Genomic DNA, 25,837 nt, shown 5'->3' on the forward strand with positions numbered 1-25,837 from the left:
TAATTTCCCATAATAACAAGAGTTCCGGAGAAGTCTGTGAAAGTCAAAGCCCATTTTGTGAGAGTTTTATTAAGTGTTTTTGTGTTATATAATGCCTACACAACATGGAGGGTCAAAAACAATTATGGTAAGTGGCTCAAATTATCGCAGATTAGCAGGAGAGAAAGTGAATTTTTCTCTCAAACATCAAAATTTCTGTAATTCTATGCAGATGTATCCAGACAATTAGCATTTTTTTTTTTCTATTTGCTTTACATTGCACCAACACAGATAGGTCTTATGGCGACGATAGCAATTTCTGACGAAAGTGCTTTTGAAAGAAAGCTTTTAAATGGAGACATTATGAAACATGAATAACTGGTTTATTCCTGCAGCCAACAATCTGTTTTTGTGCTCCTTGTACTTTTTGGAGGGACGTCCCAATTTGTAACAACTGGCTTCAATGACTGGAAGCATGGAAATCAGGGGGGTAATAGAACATGAGAATTCCCACTCTCATTGTAAACTCGTGTCCTAATCCCAAGGTAGTGCAGCTCTTTTTGGGCACACCCCCAGTGGAGGGAGTGCATGTACCATTTCAACAACATACCAGCCCTCCTGCCATTCTTAAATTTCTGGCAGTACCAGAAATCAAACCCGGGCCCCCGAGGACGGCAGCTAATAACACTAACTGTTACGCTACAGAGGTGGACACTCTCATTGTGATTATGTACTAATGTTTAAAAGACAGGATAGTGAATGTACAGGGTTGACAGCCATATGTTCTCTCAGTCAGAATTTATTCTTATTTTTATAAGTTGTTTTATGTCACGCCAAATTATTATTATTATTATTATTATTATTATTATTATTATTATTATTATTATTATTATTATTATTATTATTATTATTATTATTATTATTATTATTATTATTATTATTATTATTATTATTACTACTACTACTACTACTACTACTACTATTATTATTCCTTTCCCTCAAGACAGGAACTAGATCTGCACACTTCCAGTCTTGAAGAAGTGTCCCATAATGAAGAGACAGTGTCATTGTTTTCATTCTTGCACAGTTTCATGAGTCAGAATGAAATAATACAAGTACATCCTGAATTAGTGAATGATACAATTGAACGATGTGAGAGCCTAATATCAGATTTCAAGGGTTCTTTTTCAGAAAATCTAAAATCAGAACTCTGGATCAGAAATCCATTTAGCACAACTTATCTATGTGAGAGTGTGTTTTCTTCACTTGTGTAGGTACATAAAAAACAAATACAGGAATAAAGTAAGTATTGATTCAGACTTACAGCTAAAAGTAACAAACATTGAACTGGACATAAGGGAGCTGTGCTTGGTTAAGCTGGTATTTTAAGTTTAATACTATTATGGGATTCTACCAAGCAAGAAGCAACAAAATATAATGAAATATTACCTTCTTCTTTGACACGCTTTCAAAAAGCGAACTTTGAATGTATCGTAGTTCCCTGCCTGAGATGTATGGATGATCAGCAGGTGAATCATGTACAAATTTCCACCAGGCAACAGCCCAAACAACGCCAATAGTCCCAGTGATATAGAACACAGCTCTCCATCCACAATAGTAGATAATGAGACCACACAAAGGATAAGTAAGAGCAGCACCAACAGAGCTCCCTGCATGTAAAATAAGTGACAATATAGCACTGTGAAATACATTTTATGGTGACTTCAAATTCTTGTGGTTATTCTTCTTACTTTATATAATATTTTGTACTTTGCATGGTTTGCAGTGTAAAAGCATGCAATAAACACTAATGTTTCATGAACATTTATTTATTTAAGTAATATTTTGTAAGATATTTTCAAGTGATAATGAACAAGAATCATTTGGTTAATACTAGTATAATACTAATATAATACTAGTATACATTCATCATATCAATGTTGGTGAATATTTTTCTTATTGTCTACTTCTAAGGAAATACATGAATAAGAGACCTGTTAGTTACCACTTCTATAAAATAAAAAAATAATAAAAGTTTACTGACTGCTGTAGAAACAATGTTCTGATCTACTCACCCATGTACGCTGTTACAAATTTGCTGCGTTCATTAGGTGGAATCCATTTTGCAGTCATATCATGTAAAGATGGCCAGGCCAATCCCTGTTGAAATAAAGTTACTTGCAGGAAGCAGTGTAATATAGTGCTCCAAAAAGTTGTTACACCTTCAAGATAGAAATTATAGCTTTGACTAGATGGAAAGAAACTGAATAATATAAGCCATAAGAAAATCAACTGAACTCTTAGAAACAAAAGAATGTACTCATTTAGTGAGTAGTTAATATTCACTCATGTTTATGAAAATTACAAACCATGAAGGAGTCATGAGAACAGAATCAAATTTATTCTACATATTACAAAAACTGATGATCCAAAGTTCAGACTAATATCCGTGGAAAGCATTCCTATATTGTGAACCTAAACAAGTTGCAATGAGTGCCGCTATAGGTCATTACATACAATAGAAACCTGGGATAGACTGGTAACTACTGCACCATTCACTTCTAGCTGAATATCTTTACTATTGTTATTGTTTTTTTTATTTTTTATTTCACTAATAATTTTCCATTGATTGCCTATGTTTCCTAATCTCCAGGTTCCTCTTAGCTTTCACAACTCTGTTGCTAAGAGATGTCTGTCAATCCATGGTGTTATCGCAGTTCATGATTCACTGCTAGATTTTCAATGTGTTCAGTTCTCTTCAGTTTATTGCTTCCACATTCACATCAGCGTTGTGTCATTTTGTCTGATACAAGCAGGAATGTCGTGGTACAAAAATCTCTCTTAATGTAGGCCAAACATTCATTCCCAATTAAACTCTATTGTTTGTTTATACTGAGCCCTGTTAGTATGATGAGGTATAGAGAATCTTGTAGAAAGGTTTACAGCCTGTTGACTTGGATACACTAATTGCTTGCTTCCTCAATAGCCTTCTGTTTATATGCCTAATATGTGACAGTCGAGAGGGCACTGCTGATAAAGAGATAAGAATTTCATATTGTTGAAGTGAGTTCACTAATAAGTTAAAAGAAGTATAAAATGGTTCAACCTTCCAATACTATTAAATTAAAAAATGTAAGTTTACATTCCTATTTAATTAAAATTGGTACCGGTTTCAACCAATAATTTTGGTCATCATCAGCTGATCACAAATAAGTGTAAAACAATGCACAGTTAAATAAATTGTGAAATATAAAGAATTCTGTAGGTTGTTGATAGTGAAGCACTAAAATTTTTAGGGAGTACTGTGCATTGAAAAATAGTCAGTCACATGCAGTTTATGAAGCACTATAACACAATGTTATGAAAAAGGTCTAAAATCAAATACATATTTATCAGCTGCAGTTTATAAGGCACTGTATAATTTTAAGGATCAGCACTGCATGTCAATCATGAAGAAGTCATGGATCAAGAATGTTAGTAAGACATAAGCGTTAGAGAGCACTGTATGGGAAGAGAATCTTGTAGAAAGTTTTACAGCCTGTTGACTCGGATCCAGTAATTGCTTGGTTCCTCAATAGCCTTCTGTTTATATGCCTAATAAGTGACAGTCTAGAGGGCACTGCTGATCAAGAGATAAGAACTTCATATTGTTCCGTATTGAAGTGAGTTCACTAATACGTTAAAAGAAAGTATAAAATGGTTCAACCTTTTAATACTATTTCAACACAGTGCTCTCTAACGCTTATGTCTTACTAACGTTCTTGATCCATGACTTCTTCGTGATTGACATGCAATGCTGATCCTTAAAATTATACAGTGCCTTATAAACTGCAGCTGATAAATACGTATTTGATTTCAGACTTTTTTCATAACATTGTGTTATAGTGTTTCATAAACTGCATGTGACTGACTATTTTTCAACGCACAGTACTCCCTAAAGATTTTAGTGCTTAACTATCAGCAACCTACAGAATTCTTTATACTTTGCAATTTATTTATCTGTGCATTGTTTTACACTTATTTGTGATCGGCTGATGATAACCAAAAATACTGCTTGAAACCGGTCGTCATCATCATCATCATTTCTTCTCTCCAGCAAGCCAGATGCATTTGTGTAAGAGCCTCCTCCAATTTATCCTATCTATCCACAGATGCTGCTCATATATGCGACGCTAGTTCACATCTCTAATTTCAGGGTCCTTCAGCATCTGTTTTGCCCAAACATCACACGGTCTTCTTCTTGTTCTCTTCCCAGGAACATTGTGGTCAAAGTATGTTTGAGGGGTCATGTAAGGTTCATTTCTTTTCATGTGACCATACCATTGCAATCTCTTCACTTCTAGAGTCTCCAGCAAGCTTCTTTCCAATCCGAGCTGTTGCCAGATATCCACATTCCTTATTTCATCCATTTTTGTTTTTGTAGAACAGGGGAACTTCATTTCTGTTGCCTGAAGATGACTGTCTGTTTGTCCAGTGAATGTTGCTGCTTCCAGGCCATACGTCAATATAGGTACTAGATATATTTTATACAAGCCTATCTTGGAAACTAACAGAAATGTTTCATCCCGAAGTATTTGGCGTACAGTGTGATAGAATTTGGAAGCTTTCTGTATTCTGTTGCTAATCTCTTGATGTATGGTATTGTCTGACGACAGAACACTACCTAAAAACTGGAAGTTATCAACAATATCCATCTCCTCATCTCCAAATCTTAGATGAACAGTTGGAGAGTTTCTAATCACCACGCCAACAGTCTTTGTTTTGCTGATTTTGAGACCTAAGGTTGTAAAAGCTTCATGCCAGAGATCTATTGTCACGGCCACCAAATTAGGCGGGTGAGGAAAACTGCGCTGTCGTCAGATATGGGAACGGCGAAGCGACAGATGGTCGAGAGTCGCTTACCTCCGAGCACGGATTGGCAACGCTGATCGTGCAGTGCTGCCTAGTTGAAGCCCATCCGTTCCAGTCCACCTTACCCGAGTCATTCCCTGTCATGTGGCTGTTGAACTCACACCGTAAGTGCAGTTAAAGATGGATAGTGAATGTGTTCAGCCTGGTGTTTCTTCGGGTCTATTATCTTAAGAGGACGAAGTAAGCACGAGAAACAAACAAGAAACTCCTCTGAAGCGTCGCCGGTTGGAAGGGCTAAAGAAGAAGGATTTAGCCAACCAGATAAAATCCGTAATTGTGAATGTATTGCATTATGTGCAGAAGTTGGCCGACTCAAATATTTTGCAGACTGTGAGCTTCAAGAAAAGCCAAGAATTGACAGCTACAATGTATAATATTAGCTTTTGTTCGGTCCAGAGATGTGTTCATGAAGCGAAATAATCACCCAACCATAAAATACTTTCATCTCCAAGGAAAATTTAATAAATTAGCTCTCTCTTGGGGCCATGAGGTAGTAAGGTTGCCACCCTACCACTGCCAATACCACCCAATTGAAATAATTTGGGCTCAAGTCGAGAGAGAAGTGGCAGAGAGGAACAAGACATTCTAAATAAAGGACGTAGAAAAACTCACGTCAGAAGCCATCGTCCGTGTGACTGCTGCAGATTGGGAAAAGTGCTTCAATCGTGCAGAAAATCCTCAAGCAGACAATTGGGCCAAGGAAATAATAAGGGACGAAACGATGGAGTCATTCATCATCAGTGTAAATGACGACTCGACAGATAGTGAGATGAGTAATGACAGGACTAAGAAATCTTAGACTGCCTTTTAGCTAGAAACTGATTCTTAATTCATTGTAAATTAATGTAAACCTATTCTTTAAAGTATTCTTTTTCTATATTACTCAGCCCAATATACATTATTGAAATATTCAAAGCTATAATGTAATAAAACCGATACAGATTAATATGTAATCCGAAAGTATTTACAGCGTCCTGCAGCCTGTGCTGGCACGCACGCCCCGATCTGTCTCAGTTAGTGTCATTTACATGATCGTTTTCTGAGTAATTTTCCAGGAAAACTACAAGACTCACGGAAATATGTTTCAGATAAAAAATGTAAGTCAAGCGATTTTTTACATTTTTCCCACAGACAAAATTTTATTGGCTGAAGAAATAAAAACTTGGCCGCTTACTGAAATTTTCAATACATGATTCTACGGATTTAAATTTACTCGTTCAAGATTTTATTTTAATAATTATTTAAAGTGGTTTATGTGGAAAATAGTTATACCACTCAAATCAGCAGTCTTTTCTGAAGCTTGTAGTATAATTTGTTTCAAAACATTGTATTAAGTAACATCAGGGACTTGAGAGAGAACAACCTGCCTCGTGCTCCGAAATGATGTGCTCAGACATTTCTTCGCCAGTTGCTACATAACCTTGGCAACAGCGTAATTTCTCTGACCTGCCTAATTTGGTGGCCGCGACAATAGTCTAGTTTGTACTTCTTCTTCTGTCTCACCCTAAACCATTACATCATCAGCAAAAACCAGGGCATTAGTTGTTGGCTCCTTTCTTTTAACCGCTTTTAAAACTTCATCCATTATGAAGAGAAGTGGTGAAAGACAACTTCCTTGCTGGGCTCCACTCTTTGTTTCGAACCAACCTGACCTTTCATCCTGGACCTGGACACAACACTTGGTTTCATCATATAATCGTTGTACGCATGCTATGATATCACTGGGCACTTTCTTATGTCTCAAACATTCCCATATATGCCTGTGTGATACATGGTCATATGCTTTCTCGATGTCCAGAAAAACAGTTATAAGTGTTTTATCTTTCACCCAATACTTCTCATAGAGCATTCTGGTGGCAAAAATGAGGTCTATAGTTGATCTATGAGGTCTAAATCCATGTTGTTCCTCCTCAAGTGTAGGTTCAACATATTTTCTAATCCTGCTCTCAAGGATGGATTCATAGATTTTGAGGCCATGTGACAGCAGAGTTATACCTCTGTAGTTGGTACATTTCTTTCTATCTTTTTTCAACAATGGAATGATGACTCCTTACTTCCAGTCATTGGAATTTACATTCTCTTTCCAGATTCTATTTAGTACCCTGTACCTCCACTGTTGTCCAACCTCTCCTAGTGCTTTGATCATCTCAACACCTAATTCATCTGATCCAGTTGACGTGTTGTTTCTCAGCTTAGATATTGCTGTCTCTTCTTTCAACCATCTCAGACTAGTGGTATTTGTGCTGCCAAAATCATAAGGTTCGTAGTCTAATGGAGCGACATTTTCATAACAGTTCAGCAAAGTTTCAAAGTGCCTTTGGAACTCCTGTAATATTTTGGTCTTATCCCTAGTCACCTCACTATTAGGAAGTTCTACAGATTGGATAGATTCATATTGAGTTCTTCTATTCTTAACAATACTATATAACAGTTTTTTATTTCCATCCTGCATTATTTTGGTAGCAGATCTTCCTTGCATTTCTGCTTTTCAGCTACAACCAACTGTTTGACCTGTAATTTTTTCTTTCTGTAAAGCGGCCTCAATAAAATCCTCCGACTGCTCAGATGATCTCAGGGTATGTTTACTACAAAATTTGCTTTACGTGAATCCCGAAGAATGATGCATTAGCCTAAAAATTCGTAATCCCAACACCTGCGAATGGATGTCTCCATTCCTATGCACCTAATCCAACACTTTAGACTGACTAGAATCACAATACATATCTATCAATAACTTATTCTACTAATTCATTCTGTAAATAATTATATCACATACATCTAATCTTAACCAACTAGTTTATTAACATCATATTTAAGCATAGGAAAGAGAAAAGCATATTATTGTCTTAAATGACTCTTCAAAATTCCAAATAAATATCATGATATTGACTTTATGTACATATCAGTTCTAATTATGATCACGTGTAGTCTTGACATGAGCTAACTTTTTCATTTTCTTTCACTGAAATGTTAATTAAACACTACTCTTATATTATTACATATCCACAGATATGCATACTGAAAATTATTTAAAACATTTGAAAAGATATTTTATGTTTTTAAGCTTTAAATTATAATATCAATCATCTAAATTGTTCTTTTGTCACTGTCGAATATCTTAATTACTGTTGAATGACTCGCTAAGCTTACTATCTCTACTGCCATGCAAAATCCTGGCACCTACTTGCCTAACCATACTGTATTTAATCATTTAATCAACATCACATTACCTTATGAAATCATTATCTAAGAATGAACTCTAACTATTCTAGTTCTTAATTACAGTATCATTTAAGATCCTAAGTTCTCCCTTCAGTGAAATGTCATTCACTTCTTAACTTAATTCACTTCTTTCAATTGACTGACTAGCTCAATTACATCTATGGATGTCAGGATTTATCGTTACAGCATTATTCTCCACCTATAATCTTGGGTAATATCAACATGGGATAATTATTGAGGGTATTCCTAACCTTATATATTTATTTCCATTATATGGATATAGTGAACACTATTTGATTTGACGTTTACCTGTAGTCGGTTGGCTATGCCTTCATTATGTTACTCTACTCCCACGATGTGATGTCTTTCAATGTCAATACTTCCTGTGTACGATCCAGACTAAATTAAACATCTTCTTAATATTTATTCTATCATTTCTGTACCTAATTCATATAAATTCTTCTCAACAATTTATTATTTACTTCATTATAACCTGCATATCATTTATTTCATTCATAACATCTTCATAACGTAGCCGTTTCTTTTATATCCCATTACCTTTACTTGTAAATACATTTCCCACGATGTATTTTCTTCCATTGAAAACATCTTCATTTCACTGGATCACCTCTCAATTCCCACGATGACATCTAACCTCCTAGTATATTGTATTACTCCTTTCCGTTTCTGCATCGACTAAGAACAACTTATATTCACGGCATATCACTTCTATATCTTGTTATCATGAAGACCAACGACACGTTAGGTTACTTTACCCTTCTACAATATCCATTTCTTTACATATGCTGTCATTATGCTGTAGTAACCCTACTCATTTCTGCTATCAGTAATAAATTCTCTACAGCTAACACATTGCATTCAATACACACTATCACTTCTCCCAATCGAGGTATATCGATCTTAACATATCTTAACTTTGAGAACTTGATATTCACACTTCACTTCATTAATCTTGATTATAATATATCTACATACTTATATGTAATCTTCTTCTCATGACATCTTAAATGCACTCGGATGGCCTTCATTTAAACAGCAGTGGTACGTATAAGTTAGGAAATTTGTTTGGAAGGGTAATAGGGAGGTACATTCAGGGAAACGGGATGGCCTAGGGAGCGGTGATAAGGGAACAGGGAACTGGAAATCAAGTAGGGATGACATAAAATTGTTAGTGTTGAACTGTAGAAGTATTGTAAAGAAAGGAATAGAATTAAGTAATTTAATAGATATATATTTACCAGGTATTGTAATAGGAGTTGAATCATGGCTGAGAAATGATATAATGGATGCAGAAATTTTCTCACGGCACTGGAGTGTGTATCGTAGAGATAGGATAGGAATGACGGGAGGGGGAGTGTTCATTCTGGTGAAAGAAGAATTTGTAAGCTACGAAAAAGTTAAAGATGAGACACATGAAATTCTAGGTGTAAGGCTCATTTCTAAAGATAATAGGCAACTTGATATATTTGGAGTGTACAGATCGGGAAAGGGTAGCACTGACGCGGATTCGGAATTATTTGATAGGATAGTCAGCTATGTGGGAAACAACAAGGAAAGAAATGTGATTATAGCGGGAGATCTGAATTTGCCAGATGTAAATTGGGAAGGAAATGCGAACGACAGGAAGCATGACCAACAAATGGCAAATAAGTTAATATGGGAAGGACAGCTGATTCAGAAAGTGATGGAACCAACCAGAGGGAAAAATATCCTGGATGTGGTGCTGATAAAACCAGATGAGCTCTATAGGGAAACTGAAGTAATAGATGGTATTAGTGATCATGAAGCTGTTTTTGTGGTAGTTAAAAATAAATGTGATAGAAAGGAAGGTCTTAAAAGTAGGACTGTTAGGCAGTACCATATGGCTGATAAAGCAGGCATGAGGCAGTTTCTAAAAAGTAACTATGATCGGTGGAAAATGGTAAATCAAAATGTAAACAGACTCTGGGATGGTTTTAAAGAAATTGTTGAGGAATGCAAAAACAGGTTTGTACCTTTAAAGGTGGTAAGGAATGGTAAAGACCCACCTTATTATAATAGAGAAATAAAGATACTAAGAAGGAGGTGCAGACTGGAAAGAAATAGAGTTAGAAATGGCTGTGGAAGTAAGGAGAAATTGAAGGAACTTACTAGAAAATTGAATCTAGCAAAGAAGGCAGCTAAGGATAACATGATGGCAAGCATAATTGACAGTCATACAAATTTTAGTGAAAAATGGAAGGGTATGTATAGGTATTTTAAGGCAGAAACAGGTTCCAAGAAGGACATTTCAGGAATAATTAATGAACAAGGGGAGTGTGTATGTGAGGATCTTCAAAAGGCAGAAGTATTCAGTCAGCAGTATGTAAAGATTGTTGGTTACAAGGATAATGTCGAGATAGAGGAGGTGACTAAGGCCAAAGAAGTAATAAAATTTACATATGATAACAATGACATTTACAATAAGATACAAAAGTTGAAAACTAGAAAAGCGACTGGAATTGATCAGATTTCTGGGGATATACTAAAGACAATGGGTTGGGATATAGTACCATATCTGAAGTACTTATTTGATTATTGTTTGGTCGGAGGAGCTATACCAGATGAATGGAGAGTTGCTATAGTAGCCCCTGTGTATAAAGGAAAGGGTGATAGACATAAAGCTGAAAATTACAGGCCAGTAAGTTTGACATGCATTGTATGTAAGCTTTGGGAAGGCATTCTTTCTGATTATATTAGACATGTTTGTGAAATTAATAACTGGTTCGATAGAAGGCAATTCGGTTTTAGGAAAGGTTATTCCACTGAAGCTCAACTTGTAGGATTCCAGCAAGATATAGCAGATATCTTGGATTCTGGAGGTCAAATGGACTGTATCACAATTGACCTGTCTAAAGCATTTGATAGGGTGGATCATGCGAGACTACTGGCAAAAATGAGTGCAATTGGACTAGACAAAAGAGTGACTGAATGGGTTGCTATATTTCTAAAATATAGATCTCAGAGAGTTAGAGTAGGTGAAGCTTTGTCTGACCCTGTAATAGTTGAGAGGGGAGTTCCTCAGGGCAGTGTTATCGGACCTTTATGTTTTCTTATATATATAAATGATATGAGTAAAGGAGTGGAATCCGAGGTAAGGCTTTTTGCGGATGATGTTATTCTCTATAGAGTGATAAATAAGTTACAAGATTGTGAGCAACTGCAACGTGACCTCGAAAATGTTGTGAGATGGACATCAGGCAATGGTATGTTGATAAACGGGGTTAAAAGTCAGGTTGTGAGTTTCACAAATAGGAAAAGTCCTCTCAGTTTTAATTACTGCGTTGATGGGGTGAAAGTTCCTTTTGGGGATCATTGTAAGTATCTAGGTGTTAATATAAGGGAAGATCTTCACTGGGGTAATCACATAAATGGGATTGTAAATAAAGGGTACCGATCTCTGCACATGGTTATGAGGGTGTTTAGGGGTTGTAGTAAGGATGTAAAGGAGAGTGCATATAAGTCTCTGGTAAGACCCCAACTAGAGTATGGTTCCAGTGTATGGGACTCTCACCAGGATTACCTGATTCAAGAACTGGAGAAAATCCAAAGAAAAGCAGCTCTATTTGTTCTGGGTGATTTCCGACAAAAGAGTAGCGTCACAAAAATGTTGCAATGTTTAGGTTGGGAAGAATTGAGAGAAAGAAGACGAGCTGCTCAACTAAGTGGTATGTATGAACATTAAAACAAGAATAATAGTTAACACAACCTTTCCAATACTTATCTTTCCTATATTTAGGAAATAAACATTACAACAAGCGTTGTAAGATGGGACATGTTTCGCTTAACAGTAGTAAGCATCATCAGCCGAAAATAAATCTTAGCCTAAAGTTAGGTCAGGGCCCTGAACCTAGTGTCCTTAACATATATGGCACCCTAAGAATCAACATTTATATTTATAAAATTAAAATAGGCTTAAAACTAGTATGAAAAAACAAGGAATGTTACAACATGGCTAAGAGAAAAAACACAATCGAGTTGAGACAGAGGATAAGAACAGAAAATAGGCTATAATACAGAGCTGGTAATGAAATAATTAAAATCATTAGGATATCATTGTTACCAGTCAGTCAATCAGAATGTTCAAACATAAAAACAAGCGTGAAAATATATGAGTGTTCATCATGGCTGAGTTAGAAAAAACACGTAATCGTGTTGCCAGAGGTAAAAACGTAAGGTACAACATAGAGTTGGCAGTGTAGTATCAAACTCATGGCTGCCAGTCAGTTAATAAGAATGTTCATATATAACAAAACATAATGGTTATATTCTTTTAAGTGAAGAAATAATTAAATCCCACTCTTGTATAGATACGTGAGAACGGGCGAGAGAAATTATATGTTGTAGCAGACATGGAGTAGTAACACTTCAAAGAGGATTGATCACGCCTGAAGCCGCTTTTGCTGGGAGGAAAAGTCAGTTCCTTTTGGGGATCATTGTAAGTATCTAGGTGTTAATATAACGAAAGATCTTCATTGGGGTAATCACATAAATGGGATTGTAAATAAAGGGTACCGATCTCTGCACATGGTTATGAGGGTGTTTAGGGGTTGTAGTAAGGAGGAAGCGGCTTCAGGCGTGATCAATCCTCTTTGAAGTGTTACTACTCCATGTCTGCTACAACATATAATTTCTCTCGCCCGTTCTCATGTATCTATACAAGAGTAGGATTTAATTATTTCTTCACTTAAAAGAATATAACCATTATGTTTTGTTATATATGAACATTCTTATTAACTGACTGGCAGCCATGAGTTTGATACTACACTGCCAACTCTATGTTGTACCTTATGTTTTTACCTCTGGCAACACGATTACGTGTTTTTTCTAACTCAGCCATGATGAACACTCATATATTTTCTCGCTTGTTTTTATGTTTGAACATTCTGATTGATTGACTGGTAACAATGATATCCTAATGATTTTAATTATTTCACTACCAGCTCTGTATTATAGGCTACTTTCTGTTCTTATCCTCTGTCTCAACTTGATTGTGCTTTTTCTCTTAGCCATGTTGTAACATTCCTTGTTTTTTCATACTAGTTTTAAGCCTATTTTAATTTTATAAATATAAATGTTGATTCTTAGGGTGCCATATATGTTAAGGACACTAGGTTCAGGGCCCTGACCTAACTTTAGGCTAAGATTTATTTTCGGCTGATGATGCTTACTACTGTTAAGCGAAACATGTCCCATCTTACAACGCCTGTTGTAATGTTTATTTCCTAAATATAGGAAAGATAAGTATTGGAAAGGTTGTGTTAACTATTATTCTTGTTTTAATGTTCATATCTGATGTCCAATACGGTCTACAATGAGATTTATTACTTGTAAGTGGTATGTTCTGAGCTGTCAGCGGAGAGATGGCGTGGAATGACATTAGTAGACGAATAAGTTTGAATGGCGTTTATAAAAGTAGGAAAGATCACAATATGAAGATAAAGTTGGAATTCAAGAGGACAAACTGGGGCAAATATTCATTTATAGGAAGGGGAGTTAGGGATTGGAATAACTTACCAAGGGAGATGTTCAATAAATTTCCAATTTCTTTGAAATCATTTAGGAAAAGGCTAGGAAAGCAACAGATAGGGAATCTGCCACCTGGGTGACTGCCCTAAATGCAGATCAGTATTGAATGAGTATTGAGAGAATTTAATTGAGAACTATACTATAGTAAACTTAGCTCTTCATTCTCAGGTTTATGACGAATGTGTAGCCACCCAGGCTACCTCTGCTGCATTTGGCCGGCTGGATCCCATAGATCGGCTGGTCTCCCATTCTACATCAGGTTGGTTGGATCATCTGGGGCATCAGGTTAGTTGGATGGTCCATTGCACACTCATCCCCAATTTGGTCCACTGCAGATCTAGCAGCACATAATGATGAGCTTCATTCTTGCGCTAAGCTGTATAGAATATAAATATGATATGAAGGAGTTCATATCAATATCTTCCACAATTCAACAGTCTAGTTGTGTTTTTTTCTATATGTCTGATGGTAATTATGACTGCTTTCAAACACATTCTATGAAATTCACTACTGTTCAAATATCAGTTCTCTTTTAAATCAATAGAGAATTCAGATTATCTTTCCGGTTTTCTGACGTTCTTTCTCTGTTAATCTTCTTCTTGAAATTCTCTTCTTTTATTTTATTGGGCAATTCCTTTTTCTTCATCAGCGATCAGTATTCCGGTCTTTGTCTATAGCTAGTTGCTTTACGTCGCACCGACTCAGCTAGGTCTTGTGGCGACGATGGGACAGGATAGGGCTAGGAGTGGGAAGGAATCGGCCATGGCCTTAATTAAGGTACAGCCCCAGCATTTGCCTGGTGTGAAAATGGGAAACCACGGAAAACCATTTTCATGGCTGCCGATAGTGGGGTTCGAACCTACTATCTCCCGAATACTGGATACTGGCCGCAATTAAGCAACTGCAGCTATCGAGCTCGGTGGTCTTTGTCTGACCAGTCGCCTTGCCTGCTAAGTCTTCCTCCTCTTATTTTAAATTATATTACTGCTGTTTTGTAATGAATACGTAATATCTTGCTATATTTTTCCTTTCTCAAACAGTTATCTGCAGACTATCTTATTCGTATTCAGCCAATTTTGTTGCGATCCTCTGTAAATGATGCCTACGTCAGGCTTTCAATTTTTTGCAGTTAGTTGTGATAATATATACATTTTATCTTGTTACTTTCAAACAATCCACTTAGCATTTCAATGTTCTTATCTTCCACCACCTTAGTGATTATGCTCTACTTCTCCGAGTTCGGCCCCCAGTGACCTAAATCGCAGTTTGCTTGGCATGAATTCCATCTCACGTGGTCCATACATTTATTTTGACGCCATTTTATAACACGGCAGAAAATGCAATGTTACAGTACTATTTATGCCATTTTTACGTTAATTTACAAATTGATTTGGATGGTGCCACTGTCACTTCTCTCTTCCCACACTGACCTGTCTTTTGTTTAAATCTTTTTTTATAAATGTTCCAATTGACATTCTTAGTTTCCTAGGAGCAACAACTTTGAGCCCTCAAGCTGCCTTTTATAGCAACAGTGGTGGTTGTAGTAACATCTAGGTTCTAGTTTATGTGTACAAAGGGGTGTCCACATACCTTCAATCAGACAGTATAAAAGAAAAATATATTCACATTCAAATAAATAAAAAATGTCATACATAACATTTACTATTGAATTAATGAGCAAACAATGCAGAGAAAGTGCACATTTAATAATAAACGGTTTCTAGCATAATGTTATTAAACCAAACCCCATGGTGCAACAGCCCCGAAGTGCCATGGCCTACCAAGCGACATAATGTTATTAATCAATGGAAAAAAGAATCCTGTCTTGTTATAATTAAATTGCATGGGACTTTATTATTATTGTGATTATTTCTGCAATATCAACATATATTTCAAATTGAGAAATCTTTTTACTTACACCTACAAGACCCTGAAGCATTCTGAGGGCAATCAGTGCCAGAACATTCATTTTTGAACACCAAGGGATGAGAAAAGTAGCCAAACACATGAATAAGTTGCTGAATCCAAATACTTTCTTTGTGCCATATTTTTGTGCCAGTATTCCACCAGGTAGCTGGCCCATCCAGTAAGTCCAGAAGAATGCTCCCAACACTTGCCCTTGCTCATATTCATTCCAATCATATTGGGGCTACAAGTGGATAGATTTGTAACAGAGAGAACAAATAAATAAAAAATAAAAAAAAGAATTAAATTAAGTAAATTAAGTAAATCAAAGGCAGTGAAAATAGAATAATTAAACTATGAACCATTCTTTCCTATGAATCTGAATTCTAGATTTGTGAGACCATTATAACCTAGAAAGCTAATGCCTCATCACATTAATGTCCGCCTCTGTAGTGTAACGGTTAACACTATTAGCTGCTGTCCTTGGAGGCCCAGGTTGGATTCTCAGTACTGCCAGAGATTATGGCAGGAGGGCTGGTATGTGGATGAAATGGTACATGCTACTCACCTCCTTTGGAGGTGTGCCTAGAAAGAGCTGCACCACCTCAGGGCAAGAACACAAGTTTTTTTTTTTTATCACACTAACGACAAATTTATATGTATGTGTGGTTATAAGCGTGCAGCTGTGAATTTGCGTCTGGGAGATAGTGGGTTCGAACCCCACTGTCAGCAGCCCTGAAGATGGTTTTCTGTGGTTTCTCATTTTTATACCAGGCAAGTTCTGGGGTGATACTTTATATTAAGGCCACAGGCATTTCCTTTGCACTCCTAGGCCCTTCCTATCCCATCTTCACCATAAGACCTATCTGTGTTAGTGTGACATAAAGCAAATTGTAAAAAAATGACATGTACACTGACCGACAGAGCAAATGCAACACCAAGAAGGAGTGGTTCGAAAGGGATGAAAGTTGGGGAAAAAACAGAGACGGCACGGACGAATAATTGATGTTTATTTCAAACCGATATGCAGGTTACACAATGCGCACGGCATCGACTCAGTAGGATGTAGGACCACCGCGAGCGGCGATGCACGCAGAAACACGTCGAGGTACAGAGTCAATAAGAGTGCGGATGGTGTCCTGAGGGATGGTTCTCCATTCTCTGTCAACCATTTGCCACAGTTGGTCGTCCGTACGAGGCTGGGGCAGAGTTTGCAAATGGCGTCCAATGAGATCCCACACGTGTTCGATTGGTGAGAGATCCGGAGAGTACGCTGGCCACGGAAGCATCTGTACACCTTGTAGAGCCTGTTGGGAGATGCGAGCAGTGTGTGGGCGGGCATTATCCTGCTGAAACAGAGCATTGGGCAGCCCCTGAAGGTACGGGAGTGCCATCGGCCGCAGCACATGCTGCACGTAGCGGTGGGCATTTAACGTGCCTTAAATACGCACTAGAGGTGACGTGGAATCATACGCAATAGCGCCCCAAACCATGTTGCCGCGTTGTCTAGCGGTAGGGCGCTCCACAGTTACTGCCGGATTTGACCTTTCTCCATGCCGACGCCACACTCGTCTGCGGTGACTATCACTGACAAAACAGAAGCGTGACTCATCGGAGAACACGACGTTCCGCCATTCCCTCATCCAAGTCGCTCTAGCCCGGCACCATGCCAGGCGTGCACGTCTATGCTGTGGAGTCAATGGTAGTCTTCTGAGCGGACGCCAGGAGTGCAGGCCTCCTTCAACCAATCGACGGGAAATTGTTCTGGTCGATATTGGAACAGCCAGGGTGTCTTGCACATGCTGAAGAATGGCGGTTGACGTGGCGTGCGGGGCTGCCACCGCTTGGCGGCGGATGCGCCGATCCTTGCGTGCTGACATCACTCGGGCTGCGCCTGGACCCCTCGCACGTGCCACATGTCCCTGCGCCAACAATCTTCGCCACAGGCGCTGCACCGTGGACATATCCCTATGGGTATCGGCTGCGATTTGACGAAGCGACCAACCTGCCCTTCTCAGCCCAATCACCATACCCCTCGTAAAGTCGTCTGTCTGCTGGAAATGCCTCCGTTGATGGCGGCCTGGCATTCTTAGCTATACACGTGTCCTGTGGCACACGACAACACGTTCTACAATGACTGTCGGCTGAGAAATCACGGTACGAAGTGGGCCATTCGCCAATGCCGTGTCCCATTTATCGTTCGCTATGTGCGCAGCACAGCGGCGCATTTCACATCATGAGCATACCTCAGTGACATCAGTCTACCCTGCAATTGGCATAAAGTTCTGACCACTCCTTCTTGGTGTTGCATTTGCTCTGTCAGTCAGTGTATATGTATGTGTGTATGTCCAACCCTTGTCCGGTTTCTGTACGGGGTTGGGTTTGAAGTGGGATGAATCTTTGTAGTGAGTTTTTATGACCGGATATCCTTCCTGAAGTCACCCTCATCAAAGGAGTTTAGAGTTGAAATGGATGACCAGATATATGATAGTAGGATGCAAGAAGGTGAAACCCCATGTCAGCACCCAGGGGTCTGCTTAAAAGCTTAACGTCCCCATCCAATGGACAAATTACCATCAACAGTGTCATATGCCTTCACTCCATATGAACACTGCGGAGAGGTTTGGAATTAAACCCAGGCTTTTGGTATGCAATTTAATGATTAGAAATTGTATACCACCAACTTTTCTATCCTGCTGAACAATATTCTGACAGTGAACATTTTTTCAACCAATGGGACTCAAATCATCTAACCACAGTGTCAGACCATATAGACTTGAAGACTTAATGATCATGCCACAAGGTGGGCAAACAAATTATATGTATTTATATTTTTAAAGTTGAGAGCATTTGGGCATGATTAGTATAATGGTTTTATGCTAGCTATCCACCTGGAGGGCCGAGATTCAATTAACAGTCGATCCGGGGTTGGTATTTTCACCTGAAAAATCATGTGTATCAAGAAGGTATCCGGTCTTACATCCCCGGTCAAAAGCCAAAATGAGTCAGGTCACTCAAGTAACTCCAGAAATACTTGGAATAATTTTTTTTACTGTGTAATGTACCTGTCTGTTAGGTCATCAGCCCAGAGGCTGGTTAGATCCTCAAATGGCACCATCAAAGGTTATACAGTAATTGGGAAACTGCAAAAACCGATGGCGACACCAAAATGAGATGTACTAGGCTAAAAGTGTTATTGCAACATGACTGACAGCTTATCCTACCACCTTTCGCAACACTCAGATGCTCGGGTCATGCTCCGAATGTAATTACTCAGCACCACCCATACCCTAGCAACTTCCACATTGTCACAACCATGGACGAGACCAGGACTTTTGTTGCAGCTACATATTGTTCTGGCCTGTGCCAAGAGACAGATGCAAAATTACTGAATCCATCAAGAAATGGCAGTATGCTGGTATACTGTATATATACATATATTGTCCCTTTCAAATTTGGCCTATAATAAGCATTTATTGTTTCTACGTGTGTAAGACTTTTATTTCATTAGCACGGGCGATATTCTCTAGCCCTGTGTTACAGAGACAGTATCACCTGTCCAGAACCAGTCTCGTTGGCGAGGTTTTTTCTAGTGAGCTGTCAGCTGTCCTCACGTGACCCACTGAGGAGAAGGCCAAGGTTGCTTCGACGAGGTTGGCGCAATAGTGACACACCCCTTGTGCTGAATATGTTTAAAAACCTGAGTTTCTAGAAGAAACATTCTCTCCTTGCTCTGCTCTTGTGCTGTGTATTTTAACGTGTACTTCGACGTGCTATTTTGCTGCATTCCCAATGCTGTTCCTACATTTACGACATAGACACTTCTTGAACTAATTATTCGGCAGTACAATCAGTCAACCTTCATTAACATTTCGATCTACAAGTTGGGCAGATTTTGTGATCAAAGTTACGTATAATTTCACCTCTAAATTCATCGCATGTGTGTACGGAACATATCCTAAAATTGTTTGTCAGTTTCAGCTTCTAGTTTCGTCACGTGATGGAACGAGCACTTCAAGATGTTGCTATACCATGAAGAGGACACCTACTACAACTCTACTTTGATCATCAAGGCTACAATGCTGCACTAAGATGTAGGCGATCTCTGGCGTGGGGAGATGGCGACCGTGGGTAGATAGCCTACCACATTTTCCAGCTCATCGGCAGAAATCCAGTTCCATCAATCATTTAAGTACAATTTTATAATGATTATCTGTTCATCTTTGTAGAAATAATGCTTTTTTATTCATTAGTGGTAATATTTCTTCTAGTCTTGCAGTAGTTTTGAATATTTTCATTCTTCTTTCATATGGGAGATGGTAGTTTTGTCATTTGTGTGTGAATGATTTTTGATCTCTATTAGAATAGCTAGAACGTGTGTGTGTCTTCTACGATTATTCTAGCTGTCCCATTTGATAGTCTAATGTGACTTAAAATAATTGTCCTCACCGATAATTTGTAATTCAATTTTGAAAATAATTTTCTTGAAGTCGTGTTGGACAGATTTACGGCATGTTGTGTTGCGCCGGATTTCTATATCAGATTTTCTCCCTGTGTGATTTAAGGTGTGTTAGTGTCATCTGACATATTGTCGAATCCTTATTTCCGCGAATTTGAGATCTCGCACATCTAATAATAATAATCATAATTTTAAAAATTCATCTTGGGTTAAATAAATTAAATAAGGGTCATGAGTTTAAATATTACTTGATCTCGTGTGTATGATGTTAATGTGTGCTCAATTAGGATGAATATGAGCCTGGAATATGGCAGAATCTGGACGGTTCATTTATTGCATTTTATTGACTTAAGAATGGATTATTTATTGTGCGTTGTTGATTGTGAATCCATTTATTGAGTCTTATTTGGAGAATACGTGTTGTTGGACGTAATTTCTTCATGTGGAGCACGTATTAATTTTTTGACTTGGATTTGAGTAATAATAATGTCGTGACCCACGAACCATGAAAGTGAATGCTCATATTTAACCTATTCTATGTGCATTTTGTTGATGACAATTTCTTCAGATATCTACCGCCGATGTTATCATGATCAACATTGTAAATTTCATCTTCTTAACTAAGTGATTATCCAGACTTAATCACGCATCTGAGGGACATAAATGATTTTTCTTTGCCCGATACCGCCATAGAGAAAATTCCAATATTTAGGATTAAAAATAAAATTTAATATTCAAAGGCTAGAATTCATTGTAAATATTGTAAATAATTCTCATGTGCCTTAGTGTGAATGCTGTGTGTGTGATTGATAATTATTTCATTGAATTGGGATATTTTCCTTGACTATGGTTTTGGCCCGGCCATGTGTTCATTACGTGAGTCCTGGTTATCAGCACCGTTGTTTGTGTTGCTATAATTTTTGATGATTTAAACCTTTAGTGAATTTTATTTGGAATTTAAAGGTTTTGAGAAAGGTTCAGAGTACCCTGTAATAATGAATAAGAAAGAATTATTTCAGGGGACAAGCTTCACCATTTATATTTGTAAAGCCTACGACGTTAAGAATTTCCTTTAAATTGTCAGATTCTAAAGATTGACATTTGACATTACGTTTGTCTGATGAAATATTAGTGAAAGTTTTGGAATTACAATTACTGTATAAACACAGTTGTGTAATATTGAGTCCAATGCAGACATTTTTGAGTGGTATCTCGATAAAAATTTGGTTTCACTATTTTTCCTAACTAATTGAAGTAACGTCTAATTCAGAGTATTAAAGAAGGAAAGTTTATTTTGAGATAGCAAATGCTAAGATAAATCTCTTATTTTAACGCCCAGGAGAAATTTAAATCATCTAGTTTCATTTTCTTTCAACTTGCAAATAGTATGATATTATTGAAAGGAGTTCCTCCCATGAAAACATAATTTTTATTTTTGTTGTTGTTTCATTAAGCCAGGAGTAAGGCTAATGCTAGTCTGTATATTTACAGAGATAATGTCTTCCAGTATACTGGAGAAGTTAATCACCGTGTTCAAAAAGACTGACAGAGAAGATAATATCATTTACTTATCAAGATTTGTTAATTTAATTTTGTTATTGTTAAGTGTGCTAGTTTGCAATAAATGTCAAGAACCTGTTGTTTTATATTTTGTGTCATTGTCGCTAGTCCTTGTCTCTTTTCCCGCCTTCAAAAAAAATAAGCAAAGCCAGACAACGAATGGTCCACCCTTGGGACTCTCGTTCTTTGGCTGAGCCTAGCCCGGTAAGAAGGGGGCAATATATATAAATAATTGTAAATAAGATCTCTGTCCCTTACTTGAGCTCATCAACTTGGCAGTTTCAGTATCCTAATGTGTCCATGAGTTGCACAGGAAGTAACATAGTTCAATTGTTGTTTGGATACAGAGTTTTTTGTTACACATAATTGTTCAGACAGAGTGTCAGCTTTATCATAAGAACTATTTGACTGAATTGAAAGGATTTTGCTTCTTATGTTATAACTACAAATTTTATAAATGTTCCTTTTATTTTTTGTTAAATTAATCAAGCAAATGGATTACCAGTTAGATATGAATAGTTTTAACACTTCCCACACTGCTCTTTTAGTTGTGTTTTGGTATGAGGACATTTAAGTTCTTTGGCTATATTCAGGTTTTTACTGAAAGATATTGAAATAAATTACTGCTATGTGCTTCTGTTTATGTTAACAAATAATCCTTCCTCTTTCCAATGAGCTATTTTATCTTTAAATATAACATCAAGAACCTTCTCAAAATAATTTTTGAAAAATGTTCTTATTAATAATTTTAAAACATTTATTATTGTTACATATGAAAATTGATAACAGAAATGAGAAATAGTAAAAGACAAACTCTGTTATATGGTTACAATATAGCATTCACATTAGCAGGATCAGAAATATTCAAGCACAGTGCCATTTCTAGCTTTGAGCAATCCTGTCTGGAATGGAATTTTCAGAACCACTCGGGTAGACACAGACCAGTTGTCCTCTATGGTTCAACTCTAAAAATGTTGCTGCAGCAAAGTGATTGGTTTCTATTTTGATTCACTTCATCACATTCTCATCAAACTATAATGAGAAGCAGTCCATCAACTAACTGTCGCTATTCACATCAACTTTCTATCACAGTCTTCTTCAAATACTGGTAAGTCTGGCTGTCATAGTCTTCACTCCAAGAAAACTCTGCTGTAGGACGTAGCTGTCTAGGCCTAAGGGCCTCATTGGTATGTGAGGTTGAAGGCCTAGAATTATTCTCTTTTCTACATTCCACATTTCCTCCTCTTCATCTTCATCTTCTCTTCTTCTTCATAACCTGTAATATAAATGTATATAAAATCATAAATTGTAATCATTTGCAATATGTGATAGATCTAGTGGTAACAAGATAACCAAATTGATATTTAGGACAAAACAAAATATCGCTGTTGGACCTGCGAAAACCGCTATGTGACAATATTGTGGGAGAAATACAGACCTGCAGCACATATATCATCAAGAGCAAAAATACTTTGACATTACTCACACAATATTGAACCTTAAATGACAGAACCTTACCATTGCACATGATAAATTTCTTATTTGAACCTGTATTGACAAAAAGGATCAACTTATGAAAATCTTAACAACAAATGTTCCACCTTTACAATACTATATCCATCTTTATTAATAAGACTATATTAAACTAACTTATATTGGTGATTGTTAAGATTTTCACAAGTTGAGAACCTACCAGCCAAAGTTCTAAGCTGAAATATTTCACATAACAGTTTTTGCAGGTGCAACAATGATATATTTACTCAATAAATTTACACATACCTGCATTCCATTTTAAATTATAATTTTCTGCTTCTGAATCACTATCTTCCATTTCTGATCCAGAATTGATCAAAATCTCTGCATTGTCATTGCTGGACAAACTGCTGGCAGCCATTTTACTCACAGAGCTCTGCCTGACAGCGTCCAATTACCTTATACAGTTATGGGCAACATAAGTAGTTTCCAATAGGTGCTGTGACCTACTGTATTGTTTATAAGTACTTGCAACCTCATGCCAACCAGTGAACGAATGATGTTTGTTTAAATTAAAGACCTGCTGTAACAGTCAAATATGGAAACGAATGGCAATTGGGCTTTGTATGCTCGGGTCAGTAAGTATAGGTAGCTCCATCTACCTCCACCTAGCCTATGTATATACTCATCATTTTATTACTTAAATATTACAAGTACTGAATTCTCTGAAAATGTTATAGAGAGGGAGAAAATGTCAACATCAGTAGTTTAAAAACATAAGCAATTTACTTACATTGCATGATATCTTCCCTATGGATGAGAATAAGGTTTTAATCAATCAATAATCATTGATCTGGATTTAGTGCTGTGGCCCAGATGGCAATCTCTATATGTACATACCTTACATAATGCACATGATTTTTATCGTATTTGCAAACTAGTTTTTACTAATGCTTATCCAATTCTGAATTTCAGGTAAATGTGAAATGATCCAGTCATTTTCTGCTCATTGATGGATATTACTGTAATAAACACACATTGGTTTCCAAAATTCCCTTCAAAGGCTACATCATGCACCTAATACTAATTGTTACTGCTACTACAGCTGAAACTACGCGAATCTCTGCAGATAACAACTTTAGTAATTATCAGTAGGGCCACCTAGATGACAAACCAGGAAGGTGGGACGGAGCAGGGAACCAACCGAGGGCATGGATATTGCTTAGGTTGCAGTTTCAGAAACAATCAACCGTGATCCTTAATTTTCAAAATATTATTTACAAATGGACTTTACAAATAAATTCCGAACAAATTCCGCCATGCGGAAGGTACCGACACATGACGATAGTAAAATCTGCATGTTCTGCTGAGACACACCAACTATTAATATACGTTCTTGGACAATAGTTTCCTATAAGTTCAAAGATTCAAACCAACTATACATCTAGTTACAAATCCAGTTGTACAATGCAATTTAGTAGGTAAGAAGAAACGTAATACGCTATTACAATTTACCGTGAAGTTAAATGTTCTTTTCAAACTCTAGTGTACATCAAGTGACACGGAACTACCAAAGGCAAAACCCCAAGGTAAATATATTAAACTACAATTTACATATTTAGCAAAACAAGGAACGGGGAATGCCTCGAAAACAAACAGGCAAGCCCCTCTGAAAAGCTAAGGCATCATAAATAATTAAGTGGCAAGTCTAGGTGAGGTTAGGGCAGACTGCTATATGAAAAAGCAAGCGAACATTATAGGAAATTTAAGCTGGAACGGAAATCAAGAGTGCTTACCCACAAGGTGGCCCATCCCAGTAGCGAGACAACGTCAAAACTTCGGACAAGCAGATAGACTGCTGACAGACCACAGACAGACCAAGACAGACCACGAATGCTGCCTCGCTCTCTTTATAAAGGAAACCCTGGCCTTGGAGTAGCCAATCAGAATGCATGAGTCCACCTATCGCCACCCAGATTCACCAATCACAACTCTTACTTCAGTCGCGAACTTTAAATACTTTCTCGAATACACACGATCGCGAATCTTCCATTTCCAGAACAGTCAGAAAATACTTTCTAGAATACATAACCAACAAAAGGCAACACACCCTGTTCAAAAATTCATGTAACAACTTTCTGGATACTTCCAGTAAATATAGAACTGAAATCTACTATTTACAAATACCATACATAATCAAATATTACACTGTACAGGTTAGGTCATTACAAATAAAACATATCACCACATCACAGATCATACAGTAAGTACTACGGAAGGTTTACAAATAAAGTCTTCAATAAACACTTTCCACTTTCCAACACATTCTACACCGGTGACACTAATAGTAAGAATACTAGTAGTAAGAAAATCTGTGATTCTTTGGTAAAGTTGACTTCTTTAACAATAATATACTTAAGTAAAAATTTCAGCTGACATTTTTATTAGAATTACAAAAACCCTAAATGAAAGTAAAAAGAATTCTAGGGCAGTAAATTAAAAGCATTTACTGTGGAAATAAAGATAGTAGCCTATATAAGAATCTAGTTCCTCTGTCTTTAATTTTACTTACCTCTGGCACCAGTGATCCAACATGTACTGTATTATTAGTAATATTTGAAGATTGTCTTGTAGCTTCTTGATATTGTGATATAGTTGTGTTTCCAGCTAAGACCATTGCTACAATGGCAATATTTAAATTTGTACGGACCATGTAGTTAATACCACAACCGGTGAATACAAGACACCATAGAACATTCC

The 25,837-nt window shown here is 37.1% G+C and overlaps 1 protein-coding gene across 1 annotated transcript; it reads right to left on the reverse strand.

The window, feature by feature from the left end:
- Positions 1-362: 362 nt before the first annotated feature.
- LOC137497438 (vesicular glutamate transporter 1-like) lies at positions 363-25,830 on the reverse strand. Its single transcript, XM_068225740.1, has 5 exons — positions 25,650-25,830; positions 15,599-15,829; positions 2,055-2,139; positions 1,429-1,649; positions 363-446 (listed from the first exon to the last, which is right to left on the reverse strand). Exons 1-5 carry the CDS (start codon positions 25,788-25,790, stop codon positions 363-365), a joined length of 762 nt encoding a protein of 253 aa, XP_068081841.1. The 5' UTR covers positions 25,791-25,830.
- Between the last annotated feature and the right edge of the window lie 7 nt (positions 25,831-25,837).

This window comes from Anabrus simplex, chromosome 1 (assembly GCF_040414725.1).
Source record: "Anabrus simplex isolate iqAnaSimp1 chromosome 1, ASM4041472v1, whole genome shotgun sequence".
NCBI classification, from domain to species: Eukaryota; Metazoa; Arthropoda; class Insecta; order Orthoptera; family Tettigoniidae; genus Anabrus; species Anabrus simplex.